The sequence below is a fragment of the Prionailurus bengalensis genome, chromosome A1 (assembly GCF_016509475.1).
Source record: "Prionailurus bengalensis isolate Pbe53 chromosome A1, Fcat_Pben_1.1_paternal_pri, whole genome shotgun sequence".
Taxonomy (NCBI): domain Eukaryota; kingdom Metazoa; phylum Chordata; class Mammalia; order Carnivora; family Felidae; genus Prionailurus; species Prionailurus bengalensis.
The window spans coordinates 8,186,735-8,203,893 of NC_057343.1; the positions used below are offsets into that span (position 1 = coordinate 8,186,735).

Below are 17,159 nucleotides of genomic sequence, written 5' to 3' on the forward strand. Positions count from 1 at the left end.
TCATTGCACCTGTGCCTCGTTTGCCCTCACGAAAAATGTAGTCTCCACTTGGACGAGGTTTTGTATTCACTAAGGGGATGCATCTACCAAAGCGCATTGCACATCTTCAAATACTGTACCAACGGTGGATGTTTATCATTAAGCGGAGGTCCGCGTCTTCCCTCCCCTCCGGCACATCTCGTCCCGACCCCACCCTCCCCCCAGCCCACACCCTTACTGCGCCCTTGGCCCCGGGTCCCTCGGGACTTCAGGCGTGGGAGCCCCGGCCCCGCGCGGCTCCCTCCCGGCGCCCCGCGCCCTCCTTCCTTCCTCGCCCGGACGGACGCACTTCCGGCGGATGTGGGGGGGCAACCCCGGAAACGGAAGTGAGCAGTGGGGCCGGCTGACGGTAACGGGGCTGAGAGGCTGTTCACTGAGCAAGTTGAAGATGGTGAGTGAGCCTCCGGGCGACCTGAGTTCCCGGCGGGTTCGGGACCCTGGCCCGGCAGGAACAGGCCGCCTCCTCCTGGCTCGTCCCGGGGTGGCGGCGGCGGCGGCGGGAGGATGAGGCCGGCCTCGGGCGCCATGATCTGTCGAGTCACGGGGTTGGGGGTTTCGTGGCTGTCGCCCGGGCTGGGCTCGGCGCGGGTCCCGCGAGTAGCGCTTCGGCTTCATCCCCTTCGCTTGGTTCTCTTCTCTCGGTCTGCGCCCCCTCGTCCCCACGTCCCCAGTACCCCCCGGCTCCTTCCTCGTGGTTGGCGCCGAGCTGGCACATCCGAGAGTGCAGCCTGTGATGCGGCGCTGCAGACTACCCTGCCCCAGAGGGGCGAACCTTGGGGGCCCAGAGCCCTCGAACTCCTCGCCCACCCCCGACCTCGGAACTGCTTTGCGAACAGACCCACAGCTGAAAGTCTCCTTTTCATCTCTTACCTTTACAGACATTTCTGGGAGCTTGTAGTGTGCCAGACGTTGGAGGGGGTAAAAATCAAGGCAGTTGTTATCCCCGTGTGTCTGTATCTTTAGTGCATCCCCACCCCCCTCCACTCCCTTTCTCTCCTTGTAATGTAAAAGTAGTGATGCTTGGGAAAGACTCCTGAACCGCCCTGGCCCCTGATTCTGATACTAGGCCATCTAAATCTAGAAAGCTTGTGTTGGTAATATTGCCGATTATTATGAAGATGTTGTATAAACTCTCTGAGGTGTAACTAGTGATACTTTTCATAGATTTGGTTTTCCCTGCTGCTTTAGTAGAAACATCGGGTGCCTATCCTGATGTTGTACAGAAGGAAATGGGGGGAAATGATGATAATAGAACCCAGAGATCAGAATTCTCCTTTTCTTTGTGCATAGAAGAAACTTTCCTTCTGTTACTTTACAATAAAGCAATCTGGGAGGAGGAGAGTGTTCCTTTCCTGGTGGGAAAGTACCAGGAGATACATTTGGTAAGGTAGAATCATGCCACTCTGGTCCTGGCAAGAGTTCAGGTGCCTGGGAGGATAAGTAAATGGGGCCAGAGACATTGTATGCCTTGATCATAGTCACGTAGTAGGTTAGAGACAGGCCACACTACATAGATTCCAGATTCTATTTCCTGATCAACCTTGACTTCTGTGTTGGGGAGCCTGTTGTGTAGGTTCTTGAGTTCCAGGATAAGGATATTGGGCTTTGTTTTTCAGACTGGACATTGGTGAATCGGTGAAAGGTGGTTTTTTTTTTTTTTTTTTTTTAACAGGTTGGTGGGGAAGATTATATGTTTTAGGAAAACCTTGAGATGCAGAATTGGAAAGTGGAAGAGTCTAGAGACAGCAGTACCCAGCAGAGTGCTGTTAAGGTTACCCAGGTGTGAGGTCTTGAAGTGGGGCGGTAGATTGAAGAAACCCTGGACAGGATAAAGTACCTGACCAAATAAAATACACGGGTAAATCCAACAGTCAACATAAAACACTGGTTTCTCAGAGTAGTTTCTCCTAGAGTAGTGTAAGGCTGCTCACCAAACTACCTGTAGCTGTTGTACATTTTTCTGCAGAATTACAGGGTTATTGTATGTGAGCAACACGTGATTAAAAGTTAGCTCTTGTGTGTTCCCTGTTGTAACATTTATCGCATTTTATTTGCTTGTTTAATTTATCTTCATTAGACTCAACCCTGGGGAAGGTGTACATTCAGCATCTACCAGAATACCTGACACATAATGGGTGTTTAATAAATCACCTGCTGATTATTAAATGGTTTTTATATTTAAATATAATTATTGAATTTTTTTTGATTAAATGTTTTATATCATAGATGTGGAGGGTGATAATACAGTAGTGCCCAATGTACTGTGAGTCTTTGGTTTTGTTTATGCTGATTAGATTTATTTTTTGTAGGGTGTACCCTCTTTCAGAAACCAAATACTTTCTGAACGTCCCTTTTTTTCTTAGCTTCTGTGACTTCATTCTTCTAGCTATTCTATTCATTCTTAACCCCATTTCCTTGTGCTTTTTTAAGGAATAGTGGTTTCCAGGATTCTGCCCGCGACTTTTTTTCATTCTGTGCTAATCATTCCAACCTAGGGGAAGAATCTTTCCGATGAACGTAATTCTGATCATGCCAGAACCTTCAGAGGCTCTCTCAATTTCAGAATAAAACCTGAATTTCTTCGCATGTTCGAGCCTTTTTTTCATTTTGCCAGTCTGCCTTGACCTCTGCCTCACTGAGACATGGAGTTATCTCAAACTGCTTGTGGCGTATTCACTTATGTCTCTTTTTTTTACCTGTGTTCTTTTTTCCTAGAATGCCTTTCAATATGACAGTATTCAGAGATCAACTCAGGGATCCTACCTACTCCCAAGTTTGATATTATTTAGTGTACCATGTATAATCACCCTACCATAATGCTAAGTCTCATCACAATTGTCTAGACTATGGGCTCTTTGAGGGCAGAGACTTTATTTTTTTGTCTGATGCTCAGTTTTTTACATAGATGTTCAGTGTAAGTTTTAAAAAGTTTTTTGTATTTAATGGTGTTTTTGGTTGTGTTGTAGAATGCCAGAGGACTTGGATCTCAGCTGAAGGACAGTTTTCCAGTTACTGAACTTTCAGCAAGTGGACCTTTTGAGAGTCATGATCTTCTTCGAAAAGGGTATATGGGTGGGGGGGAGGGGCGGAATTGTGACTTTGACTTTGTTGTAATAAAATGTTTCTGTGAATTCTTTTTCACAGTATTCTTTAAATATTTCGATAGGCCATAAATATATATTTAATTTGGGACATAGCAAGTAATATACCTTAGACTGGGTGAGTGTGGGCGTGGATGTTTTTGTTTTTGTTTTTCTTTAATTTTTATTTAATTGACTTCTTTAATTTATATCCAAGTTAGCTAGCATATAGTGCAACAGTGATTTCAGGAGTAGATTCCTTAATGCCCCTTCCCATTTAGCCCATCCCCCCTCCCACAACCTCTCCAGTAACCCTCTGTTTGTTCTCCATATTTAAGAGTCTCTTGGGGCGCCTGGGTGGCTCAGTCGGCTAAGTGTCCGACTTCAGCTCAGGTCACGATCTCGCAGTTCATGAGTTCGAGCCCCGCGTCGGGCCCTGTGCTGACAGCTCAGAGCCTGGGGCCTGTTTCAGATTCTGTGTCTCTCTCTCTGCCCCTCCCCCGTTCATTCTCTATCTCTCTCTGTCTCAAAAATAAATAAACGTTAAAAAAAAAAAATAAGAGTCTCTTATGTTTTGTCCCCCTCCCTGTTTTTATATTATTTTTGCTTCCCTTCCCTTGTGTTCATCTGTTTTGTATCTTAGAGTCCTCATATAAGTGAAGTCCTGTGATACTTATCTCTCTCTGACTGACTTTGCTTACTGTAATACCCTCTAGTTCCATCACGCAGTTGCAAATGGCCAGATTTCATTCTTTTTGATTGCCGAGTAATACTCCAGTGTGTGTGTGAGTGTGTGTGTTTGTGTACCACATCTTCTTTATCCATTCAGTGGATGTTTTCTGTAATGAAGAAATGTTTTAACGGTAGTGGGTTCCCAGGTTAGGGCCTCCTTCTAGGAGCTGTCACCCAGGAGCATGATTTGCTAGGATTCTCCTTTTTGCTACTGCTGACTTGGAAAGCCATTGTGTCCTTATCTCATTTCCTACTGGAGTAATTCTCTGGGAGACACTAGAACACAGCAGATACAGCATTAACTCTGGACTAGGCCGCCTGGGTTTTGATCTGCTCTTTACTTTGACTTTGAGCAGGTTACTTAGTTGCTCTATTTCTCAGAGTCTTTTTTTTTTTAATTTTTTTTTTTTTTTTAAACGTTTATTTATTTTTGGGACAGAGATTGTCAGAGCATGAATGGGGGAGGGGCAGAGAGAGAGGGAGACACAGAATTGGAAACAGGCTCCAGCCTCTGGGCCATCAGCCCAGAGCCTGACGCGGGGCTCGAACTCCTGGACCGCGAAATCGTGACCTGGCTGAAGTCGGACGCTTAACCGACTGCGCCACCCAGGCGCCCCTCTCAGAGTCTTTATATGTGAAATAGGGCTGTTAATAGTATAAATCTTATTTTGAGGAATAAATGAGTTAGTACATGAAAAATAGAACAGTCCCTGACATTAGTAAGTTCTTAGTAAGTGTTAGCCATTGTTATTTTTCTTCTCTACCCTCAGTGCACAGTTGTACCCTTGATTTCTTCCAGGTTTCTATATATTTCGGTCTCGATTTCTAGTACTTCTTGGCAGGTTGCCTTTCTGCTTAATCCAATAAGAGTAGCATCTGAATTTTGAATTCTACGTGTAACTTTAAGATATTTAGGTCCTGCTATAATAGAATGTTGTTCTAATACTGGTGTCTGGGGACAGATATGATGCCTTGTTATTATTGTCTTTCCATTTTATAGTGAAAGATGCAGTTTATAGTCTTTGGAATTAGAGAATATAATTTGATTTATGGCATAGTGTAATCAAATTCACGAGTTAGTCAGTAACCAAGTTCTGATGATTTGTTATTTATTTATTTTCACATAAAATGCTCCTTTTTCTTCCTGGTTATACTATAAGATTGCTGTGAACAGAACCATTTTCAAATTCCACTTGTAGGATACTTCTGTACAAAGACAGTATTCAATAAATGGTTGTTGCAGGATTTCTGTGGTTTCTTTCAGCTTTCAAATCCTGTTTTGGCAATAAGAATAGTTATCTTTATATATCTAGAGTGATAAAGACCAGTGGTCTGGTTCTAGCAACGTGTGACCTTACATACTAGGTGTTCAGTAAATGTGAAACACATTGTTCAACATGTGTTTATTAAAGATACATTAAATATTGAATATGTATTAGACCTAAACAGAAGGGGTGTAGATATTTCGTATAGTAAAGGAAGCACGTCATCAAATAATAGTAGTTTTAAACATACTTTATTAAATTTCTTCTAGATAATAGGGCATCGTTTAAACACTGTTTTTTGAAGGGCTCTCCCTAGTTAATTGACTACTGGTATCTATAATTGGTACATTTTAAAACAATTAAATAGTAGATTCGACTTTTTTTCTCTTAATGTTATGTAACTCGTTATAATTCATTATGTTACAATTCATAGTTATATGAATTTTAACACATGTATCAGTTTCTGTAACCACTGTCACAGTCAGGATGCAGAGAGTCATCGTCCCCCAAAAGTCCCTTGTGGCATCCTGTTATAGATAAACGCATTGATAGATGTGATTTTGAGCTTTAGGGATTGAGTGATTTATCATCTACCTTTTAAATGTTTATTTTCAGCCTTCCTTGTGTGAAAAATGAACTTTTGCCTAGTCATCCTCTTGAATTATCAGAAAAAAATGTAAGTATGTTACTTGTATTTTTACTTTTCTTCTCTGGTAGAAGAATAGTTTTAGTAATACTTATGTGGTTTCATTTATTAAGACATTTTTGATTTTGAGCATTTGACCATGAAGAATATGAGGACTTATTTCCAGTATCCTTGTAGAGTAGGCTTCAAATTATCATTATACTGCTTCACTAAAGCTCTACACATTCCTTCTTTTGTCTTTTTTATGGATGCTTCTTTTTTTTTCTTTTTAAAATATTAACTAGGCTCCACGCCCAGCATGGGGCTTGAACTCATGACCCTGAGATTAAGAGTCGCATGCTCTGCCAGCTGAGCCAGGTGCCCCTTTATGGACATTTCTGAAAGCCAATCCACCTAATATTTCCCCATTTGATGATCCTGTTTTCTTTCATATTTTTCCTCTGCCATTTTTGCTATTGATCTCCAAATCCTTGTCTCTAGCCTTGACCTCTTTCTCAAGCCCTGCACCTCCAAGGTACTGAGGGACATATCCTCTTATGTGGTATAGTAGGTACACAGAGGAATATGACATAATCCCCATCCTGGAGGGGCTGAGAATTTAACGGGAGGACAGGCAGTGGAGAGGGGCTATATAAAATGCTATAGAGGACGAAGATGGAGCAACCACTTGTGCATATGGCTAGTGGAAGGCTTTAGAGAGCAGACATTTGAATAGTTTTAGGTCAGTCACTCCCAAAGGGGGTGTAGCCTGGATGGATGTTGTAAGGCAGCTTACAGGGTTTCTAAATACACGTTCAGAGCAAGAATAAAGAGGGGTCTTATTAATTCAGGAAGATGGTGCAATGTTATTATTAATAAGATGGGGCTCACTCAAATCAAGGGAGGAGACAGTCTCACTTTCCCAAGTATTATTTGGAATATTGGTTCACTTCTGGGCAATACATGTTAAGAGAAACGTGGACAAATCTGAGTGAGACTGGCCCAGATGAAGAGTTAAAAAATCATATAGTTGTTTTGAGACTCAGCTTCTATCTGCCCCCTCTGTGTAGTCTCCTTAATCACTTAACCAGGTAGTGGGAGTCTCTTGAAATTGTCTGGCACTTTCTGTTATAAATCCTTCAGCACAGGTTGTGTAATTGAACTATCTAGGTTTGAATTCTTGGTACCATACTTAGCAACTAAGTGAACTTGGCAAGTTTCTTAATTTCTCTTTAAGTCTTAGTTTCTTCATCTGCATAATGGAGTTAGTAATAGCCCATGACTTGGCACATGCTGACTTAAAGTAGCTCTCCATGATTGGGAGCTATAGTAACGATAGGGAAGATGGCCATCGTTATTCATACCAGTGGTTGTCAACTAGGAATGATTTTGCCTCCTCCAGGGGACATTTGAAAAGGTCTAATTGTCACAAGTGGTTGGGGAAGAAGGATCTTTGGTAGTGGCATCAGTTGGACGGAGGCCAGGGATGCTGCTAAACATCTTACAGTGTACAGGACTGTCCCCGTGCACCACGACAGATAATTATGTAGCCCAAGATGTCAGTAGCGCTAGGGGTTGAGAAGTCCTGATCTGTATGTAATGTTTTCCCAGTTCGATCATACAACCTTCTCCGTGGTAGACGGGTTGTCGTACATTGCCACAGAGCCTAATTCTAATTTTGCATGTGGTTGTTAGTGATTAAGTATATGTTGACTGGTAATTGCAGTTTGACAGCATATTATAAGGTGGATACATTCATCAAAGTTTGTAAAATTGAATCTTTTACATAAAACTGTATTTACTTAATTCAGTATTTAAAGGACACCCTTCAGTGAGAACTTCAGATTATATACCCATAATGAAATATTGCATATTTTCTCTAAGGACCATCTGTTAAAATTTTGCGCTCCAGCTACAGTAGTTAAAAACCATGTTGCTTAATATCCTTTAGACTTCATGTATATGGCCCCAGGTTGTGTCTCAGTGGGCACTAATCTCTCAGTAGGTATTTGATTAAAATTTCTTACCCTGCCCCTGCCATGACTTAAAATCTTACCAAGAGAATGTAGTATAATAAAAAATGATCACACAGGTCACTTTACCTTACTATAGTTAACTTACACAGACCTTTGTAGCAGTCTGTCTGCAAATCATATCCGCTACCCCTAAGAGCCATTTTAGGAAACTGTATGATTAGAATCCATGAATGCAGTTGATTCATTTTGCCTGAAGTACACTAAATTGTCAAAGTTTTTTACAAGTAATATCAATGTTTAGTAAAAATATGATTCCAGAAAAAAAAATTCCTTATTAGCACCCAGTGCAAACTGGACAGACTTTAGAGTTTCGGATCCCTACCCCCCAGGAATCTACTACTCCAAAGAGTGGAGTTTAAACATGATAGCCTAGTTAACAGGGTGGTATAATGGGTGTGATTATTTCTTTTGTGAAATCCTTTGAATTGTATATTTTCATACTGAGAAATTCACCATTTTTGTCACTTGTATGTAACTATTTCTGGATCTCAGGTTATTTATAACTTTCTGTGTTTTACCAGTTTTGCGGGAATTCTAATCAAAAGCACTGAAATGTTTTGTAAATGTATTTTTGCAATGTGAAAAACATTCTTTATCTAAAGTTTTGTAAATCCAAGTTTTAGGGGTAATTTTACGTTAGTGAAGTACCCTGTACCTGCATGCTGGATAAAACAGACGTATGTACTCTAAACTTTATTAACGAAAGTGTTTTGTTTTTATTTCAGTTATGGATAGTAAAATGCTTTGTCTAAGTGTTGTGGTATACATGTATCAATGGAGTTTTGAAAGCAGAGTGTTGAGTGTAACCTTTCAACTTCCGTTGTTGTCCTGTGTAGTTCCAGCTCAACCAAGATAAAATGAATTTTTCCACACTGAGAAACATCCAGGGTCTGTTTGCTCCACTCAAATTACAAATGGAATTCAAGGCAGTGCAGCAGGTGAGTTTGTGCATGTCAGCTATGATACATTCCGCCTGTGTGTTGCTATGGCCTGGAAGGACTCTTCCCTAGTCATAGCCCTATAAACCTTACCTTCTCTTCTCTACAGCCTATTCTACTTTGTCCCCTTTTAGGATAGGACCCCGAGTCCTACTTTATACAGAAAAAAAAGAAGACATTAAGCGGAAGACTTCAAATTAAGAGCTCAGTGCCAAAACTTACCTGCATCTGCTTACATGTTTTTCTTTTTGGAGGGTTACATTGAATTTGAAATGCCTCTAGAAATATCCACGTGTGGTGCGTGGCAGGCAGTTTGCATATAGCTGGGTATCCCTGTTGCTAAAGAATAAGATCTTCAGAAATGTCTTTCCAGGTGTAAGAACCGTTCTCGACCTGTGTTCTAGGTTCTGCCCTCTCAAACCACGTCAGAGAATTCCCTTTTTGTGGATCCTTTCTGTAGCTGATGTCTTCATCCTCTCCGTCTACTTGCTCAGACTCCTCAGCAGTGTTTATGTGCATCCCGACCTTTTCTGTCTTTTAAAACAACCCAAATGTTGTATCAGTCCCTTTATAGCAACTTCTCGCTCACTAAATGTACTTTTGCCAGGTTAGTGTCGTAGACTTGCCTCTGTTTGCTGCGTATGTGCCTTTGCCTCCTGTCCACCCAACCCACTGTTTCCTGGCTTCCATCACCAGTGAAACTGCTCCTGAACAGTGTGGACGTCTGGATACCCTCCTTTTGCTCGGTCTCCCTGTGGTGTGTAATACCAATGACTCCTTCCTTCTTCCCCTGGCTTTTAGGACACCACACTTTTCCTGATACTCCTTCCTGTCTGAAATCGCCTTCTCAGGTATTTCTGCGTAGGTTCCTTTTGCTTTTTTCTTCTGCATCTTGCAATACCAGGTTTGTTAGTTCCCGTCTCCAGTCCTCTTCTCATTCTATTATTTCCTACCTATTCCTGTGACTTTAGGTATCATGTGTATGTTGATGACTCCCAAGTTTTAATTCTCATGAGCTGTAAACCTGTAGGCTTCTCCAGTTGTAAGTCCCACGGGCACTTCACGTTTCACGTGTGTGAGTACAGAAGAACTCCTTATGCCGCACATACTCTGTGTCACGTGTGACTAGGTTACTACCTAAGGCAGAGATTGCAGCATTAGCCTTGGTTGTCTCAAGTGGCACCTGTCCCCACCCACCACTCTGCCTCCCACCGTCCAGTCAATTACATGTTGACACCATCGCTTCTGCATTGGTTTTGATCCCCTACTGTGCTTCATCTGGATCAGTGTGACACCCACCCCTGCTGCCCTCCAGTCCATTGTGCATGCTGTAGCCACGTAATTTTTGTAAAATACAGAGTTGATCGTGGCACTCCCCTCACTTTGCCCTCAGAATAATACTCTGACTCTGTAACGTGGCTGTGCTCCTGAACTGGCCTCTCCTTGTTCTCCAGTGTACTTCGTAGCCTCCTGAAACTACTTTCAGCGTCCTAGTGTTTTTTCTGGCCTTTTGGCTTTTGCACGTGTTCTTCCTACTACTGTGTCTTTTTCAACAAATTCTATTAATGCCAGCAACTGTGTTGGCTGAGTCGTCCTGGAAGCTGTTTTAGAACTTTTTTCCAAGGATCAAGCTCCGAAAGAGCATGTGTGGCTGTAACAGTAACCTGGATGGGAATCTTGGCTCCACTGCCTACCAGTCTTAAGAACTTAAACAAGTTAGAGACCTTTCTGAGCCCCAGATCTTGTGTTTGTTTTTAATGTGAAATGGAGTTAACAGGAACAACACTGTCGGGTTATTAGGGTAACTCTGAAGATTAAATACAACATATGTTTGGCACGGAATTGTTCGTTTCCCTTTTATTTTCCTGCTACTCAGATTCCAGTTACATATTGCTCATATTTTGGGCCTAAACTTTTAATTCCATTTTTGGATTTAAACTTTAAAATCCATTTTTGGATTTTTAATCCAAAAATCCTCATCCAGAATTCTGTCCCCCGCCCCACCTTTTTCCCTTATCCTTGTGCTGTTGTGGTTCTTGCTTATTGGGATGTGTAACAACTGCCTGCTCCTTCCTGCTTTTGGTGCTTTCCAGGACCGTGTCTGATCAAACTGTACCTACCAGGCCCCTCACTCTCTGATTTAACTCAAAGCTCCATTTTTGTCTCTTCCTCTGTCTTCCCTACTTTCCTTTAAAAAACAAAAACAAACAAACAAAAATACATACATACATACATACATTTGTCAACCTAGAGATTTTTTCATCCTAAATTCTATAAGCCATTAGTAATTAAAAATAGTTTTAGTCTGGTTATATTTTCTTGGGGGAGATAATCTTAACGCCCTGAGATTTCAAAGTCATGGTTACTTTAAAATAGTGGTATCCTATGGTCACGGACCATCCCTCTTGGTATTCTTTTGTTAATATCCAAACTAATCTTACGACTAACAGAGAACACAAAACTTGAAAATTTGATTTGCTTATATAAAAGTTCATCGAATACCAAGTATGTGCCAACGACTATACTATATACATACTTTACACCACACCGTTCCGCCGGTTTGAGAGGAAGGTGATAGTATCCTGTTTCCCAGATGAGGAAACCAAGAGTGAGACAGATCAGGTACTTCTAGGAAGCCAAAGTAATGGTGAGTCCTAAAACAGTCTGGATCCAGATACCACTGGCTCTACAACCCGTGCTTTCTCTGCTATGCTTACAAACCAGGGTGCAGGTACTATGCTTGATACTTTACTTGAAGGGGCGCCTGGGTGGCTCAGTCGGTTAAGCATTCGACTCTTGATTTCAGCTCAGGTCACGATTTCACGGTTTGTGAGTTCAAGCCCTGTGTCAGGCCCTGTGCTGACAGCACGGAGCCTGCTTGGGATTCTCTGTCTCTCGCTCTCTGTCTCTGCCCTTCTCCTGCTCTCTCTCGGTCTCAAAATAAATAAACATTAAAAAAAAAAAAAGTTAGGGGCGCCTGGGTGGCTCAGTTGCCTAAGCGTCCGACTTTGGCTCAGGTCATGATCTCACGGTCCGTGAGTTCGAGCCCCGCATCGGGCTCTGCTGATGGGTCAAAGCCTGGAGCCTGTTTCAGATTCTGTGTCTCCCTCTCTCTCTGCCCCTCCCCTATTCACGCTCTGTCTCTCTCTGTCTCAAAAATAAATAAACGTTAAAAAAAATTAAAAAAAAAAAAAGTTAAAAAAAGTACGGTACTTGAAAAAAGTAGATACTCCTAGTTCAGAATGGTATTGTGTTTTGTTTTGTTTTGTTTTAAGGTTCATTCATTTATTTTGAGAGCGAGAGTGGGAGAGGGAGGGAGGGAGAATCCAAGCAGGCTCTGCACTGCCAGCACGGAGCCCAATGGTGGGCTCGAACTCATGAACCAGGAGATTATGATCTGAGCCAAAACCCAGAGCCGGGGGCTTAGCCGACTCAGCCACTCCAGTGCCTGATGTTACTGTGTTTTTCAAAGGCCTCACAAGTGACTTTGACCTTCCTTTCTGGTTACCAGTATTGTTTTAAAGGGCCATAACTTACATTTTTACTATGAGCAATATGAAACAACATACAGAGTGAAGTCATCAGTTTGCTAAGTAGAGTAGTACTCTTACTAAGGTGGAATTTCTTCAGGAATTTGATCATCCCACCTTTATTTGGAACTAGATTATGACGTTAGGCTCTGGGATTTTTGCACGTCGTCATGTGTATGACAGAAGCAAAGCCCCAAAATATGTGCAAACCTGATGGGATTATTAAGTGTTAATAAAAACTCTAATTTTCAGGGTCTTTACATATTTTGAGTAAAGTTTTGAGGAAATTTAAAAAAATTTGGTTTGGGTCTAAAATATGAACTGCTATTTGTTTTTTCCCCCCCCCACTGGTTAAACTGTTTATTTAGTTTTGTGAATTTTACAAATAAAGAATGAAGAGCAAGAAGTTAGATTATTTATTGTTTCCCCCCCCCCTTTGGTTTTCTCTAACCTTGCCCTTTCATATTTTTCCTGAAGGCTCAGCGTCTTCCATTTCTTCCAAGCTCAAACCTTTCACTGGATATTTTGAGGGGTAATGATGAGACTATTGGATTTGAAGATATTCTTAATGGTAAGTGTCATTCAGCACCTTTTTATGGAGCCCTAATAATGTACAAGGCAATGGTAGCAAACAAAACCCACAGCGTCCTGTCCTCATCCATGTGGCCCTTACAGCTCATTGGATTCACTTGTGTTTATTCATTGCAATGAGACAAAATTTAATGGTAATAACTGTTCTTTAACTGGTTTTTAAAGGTGAAAGTTCTTTGTGGAGTTTCAAGGTTATAGTTACTATGAATCAACTAATGATAGTCTTTCATTTCATGTCCTGCAGACATAGACTAATGTGTGAGTCTAACATAGTATTGTTAGGGTAGCTTGAACAATGATTGTTGTTTCAGTATTTAAAATATTTGTGGGACACGACTAGTTTTTAAAAGAACTAGAAAAAATAAGAAAATTTTTCCTTAAAAATTGCCTCCCACCCCCAAAGAATTGTTGTGCTACTGTAGGTGGTGAATAGGAAAGAAGAATCTGTCATTTTTAACAAAATTCCTTGGATAATTGTATCATGTATGAGATAAATGACTTTTAAGTAAGAACCATACATGCAGCATCCCCTATTTTTTTGCTTCTGAGGAAGATAAACACATATAATTCTGTCTAGTGTTGTTTCTGCTCGTTTTGCCCCGGCGGTTCAGGAGAAACAGAAAAAACCCAACAGGATTAAATTATACTAGTTCTGCTTGGCTGCTAATGTCCGGTGAGGAAATGCTGTGGACACAGCAGAAGTCTAGTGAGCCTGCCCTTCGAGAATCTTTCCTGAGGGAACTTTTTGAATGCAGGAAAACCTGGAATCCCGAAGCTTTTTACATTGAACTTACACCTCATTTTAAATTAGCAAGGTGATAGTTCATGTCTGCATGTTTCTATCTTGCATTTTAAATTAGTTATAAGAACACATTTACTTAAAAATCACCTCCTGTAAGTTTGTGTAAAGAAAGTGAGTTATATATTTACTCGGTTATATATTTACTATGTATCAGGCACTGAGCTAGGCTCTGGATATACAATGGTAAAAAAACAAACTGTGCTTTCTAAGGCAGGAGGTAAACGTTAAACAGTTAAACACAGACATATAATTGCAAATTGTGATAAATTCTAGGAATAAAAAGGGACAGGGGTATAGTTTGTTGTTGTAGGAGAGAGAGGCACTTTTGGGAATATGACACATAACCTGATTCCTAGAAGATGTGTGAATTAGTTGATAAAGTCGAGGTAGAAGCAGTGTGTTCAGGGTCTGTAACCTGAGAGAACAGCTGAAGAACTCTGATGTTGTCCTATGTAGAAGCTAACAGGTTAGCCTGCCATGGTTTCATGAATCCGGGCAGAAGACAAGATTCCTAGAGACAACAGTTTATTACTAAGAGCAGTGGTAGTAGCTGGAGTGTCAGCTTTCTGGTTGGTTCCCTGAGCCCCAGCTCCCACGGAGCAGCAAGAAGAAGGTCAGGTGATGCTGCATATGTTATGTATTTTGTTACAGGTAGAGGAACCCCCAGGGAAGGGCATCTGAATCTTTTACAATAGGCAGTAAGGCTTCCTGTTCTGTGCTCCAGAGGAGACACGATCTTTGTCTTCTTCTGAGTCTGTTCGCTTTAGTAACAACTTTGGACAGAGAGCCTAGAACAAAGGCAGGAAGTGTATCCAAGGCTTACAGAAGCATGAGAGACGCATGGAGAATTGTCTCAACACACATAAGAGTGTGTTAAGAAGACCTATGTGACTGGAGGGTTTTGAGTTCAGTGTTGGAGGTGATGAAGTTTTGCTTGCTCATCAGGGAGTCCTTGGCCAAGAAAATTCTGCACATTTTACGAGGAAGGGAAGGGAATATGAGGAGGGCAATAGTAAAGTCAAAACAAGACTTTTAATGCTGAAAGGGGATTTCTGTTTACTCTAGTTCCCTCACTTGATGGTGGTTAAACAGCCTGATGGAGAGGCTCAGTCCTCCCTCATGGTCTCACAGCAGACGTTGGAGTCACAGGCCATCGCCCCGCTTATGTGGCGTGCTGTTTTCTGGTGGAAGTGACTTATTTAATAAGCATGTACTTTATTAAACTCAAAGTTTAAAACGGTTTAAAAGAAAGTCGTCATTATACAAATTAACATATTCTGTAACAATTTAAAACATTACAGCTGAAACTCAAGTCCTCCACGATTACCCCCAAACCCATTTCTCTTTTATTCTTCATTTACTTGCTATTTATATTTAGTGTATTTCCTTCCAGACTTTTTCCTATGTGTCTTCATACAAATATATATAACCAGAAATATTTGGCATTGCTTGGTGTTTTGTTTTTGTTTTTTTAACACAACAGGTATACTGGGTCTATCTTAACGGTATGCGTGATACCTCAGTGCATTTATTGATGCTTGGTTATCTTTTTTCAGTTATTCACACGAAACAGTGCTGTAGGCAAACATCTTTGCCTATCCTTTGTACTCATGTGCAGGCATTTTTTAAGTTTAGATTTTGAATGCCTGTTACATACATAGCAGTTTACTCTGTTATTAATAATTACAGCAGCGTCAGTTGTTGTTAAGGCTGCTTTATGGTGCGGTGAGTGCAGAGAGTATATAGATGACTGAACTGATGTGACACAGTAATCTCTAGTCTCTTAGGAGATCCAGCGAGGAAACATCCAGATCTGTAATCATTATTTTAATGTGGGTGGTTATTTATTTTTACAAACTGATTTTACAGTCTAGTTCATTGGGGTTTTTTTATCCTGTTTGTGGAGTAGGGGACAGAAATGGAAAAAGGCTTTGTTATTTTGCAACTTACTGTTAGTATTCATTTTAAAAGCTCTTCTAGGTGTATCGTATGGTTAAAATAAGTCTTTTGTCTGACTCATCTCTAAAAATGAGTGAAGATTTTAACAATTTTCTTGGTCTAGGATTCTGATTTATGTTTGTGTATGGAAGAGAGTACAAAACAATAGAAATAAAACGTTTTTGCAAACTAGATTAAGAGACTGCTCCATGTCTTGATTAGAGATTGTTGCTGGGAAGCCTCTGGAAAACTTCGGAGCTTTGAAAAAGAAGAACGTTTTCAATCTGTTGTTGTTTTTGTTTGTTTGTTTTACAGTCAACTGTATTGAGGTAGAATTGACATACAGTAGAACGCTCTCATTTTACGTGTATATTCTGTGAATTTTAGCAAATGTGTACTGCTGTGTAAGTGTCCCCCCAGTCAAGATACAAAATGTTTATCACCCCAGAAAGTTTGCTCGCTCCTTTTGCAGTCAGTCCCTCACCTTTGGCCCCAGGCAACTGCTGGTCTGTCTTCTTTCATGTTAGTTTTGCCTGTTCTAGATTTTCATGTGAGTGGAATCATGGAATTTATCTTTTTTTGAGAATCTTTAATATGTTTGTTTTTGTTTGTTTTCAGACCCGTCACAAAGTGAACTAATGGGAGAGCCACACTTGATGGTGGAATATAAACTGGGTTTACTGTAATCTCTTGTGCTGTTCATGAAAATAGAGGGGCTGCATCTTGTTTATAGTCCTCTTTTTACTATAATTTGATGTACACAACATTAAAAGTACTGACATCTGAGAATTCTTGCCTGAATAGTATCTGTGATCATTTGAAATTATTTGGGTCTTTGGTTTATTGCCACGTGACAGTTGAAAGCACTAAAGGGAGATGCTTTTAAAACTCCCAATTTATATGAAAACAGTAGCCTTCTATATCTTTAAAAAATTGTTGCTGATGAGTATTTTAAAACTGTCTACAGGTCTACAGTGCAACCTGTTGTTTGGGTATTCTGTAAATTTAGTTCTGAAACCATTATCAGCATTGGAGTCTGCAACCTTCATAGTAATGTCTTTCAGAATAAACATCTGTAATTGATTTTAGTGGCAACACTTCAAATTAAGTACAAAGCAAGGTATTTATATTTTACCTTGTTTCAGTATAGCTCATTAATATTCAGAAGAATAATATTGGCTGTATTGATGCTATTTTAGAATTATAGCTATTCTTTGAGGTTGAAAAGTATAAGTTCAAAGGTTTTGATTTCGGTCTTGTCTTTAACGTGAAAAATTAAATAAAGCAACCAGGATGTGCTGATTAAACTGTTGTACCACGTAGATTTATATATCACAAGATGCTTAAATTGAAAAATAATCAATATTCATGTACACACATACTATGTATCCATGAACAAATCCCATAATAATTTATTTAAAAATAAACCTTCGCTATGGTTCTTTCTTATGAGATATTCTTTATGAACCTGGTATACAAAAATTAAAGAATTTTAAATTTAATTAGTAAATGGGTCATCTTTCACTAATAAGAAATATATTTTGATAATAAAAGTACCAAATGAAGATGGTTTTAAAAACTCA

General features: G+C 40.4%; 1 protein-coding gene across 1 annotated transcript; it reads left to right on the top strand.

Moving 5' to 3' along the window:
- Nucleotides 1-306: 306 nt before the first annotated feature.
- LOC122481028 (proteasome maturation protein) lies at nt 307-16,365 on the top strand. The gene is made up of 6 exons (XM_043575979.1): nt 307-430; nt 3,006-3,103; nt 5,732-5,792; nt 8,614-8,715; nt 12,723-12,816; nt 16,195-16,365. The coding sequence occupies exons 1-6, from the start codon at nt 338-340 to the stop codon at nt 16,260-16,262; spliced, it is 516 nt and encodes a 171-aa protein (XP_043431914.1). The 5' UTR covers nt 307-337; the 3' UTR covers nt 16,263-16,365.
- Nucleotides 16,366-17,159: the final 794 nt, after the last annotated feature.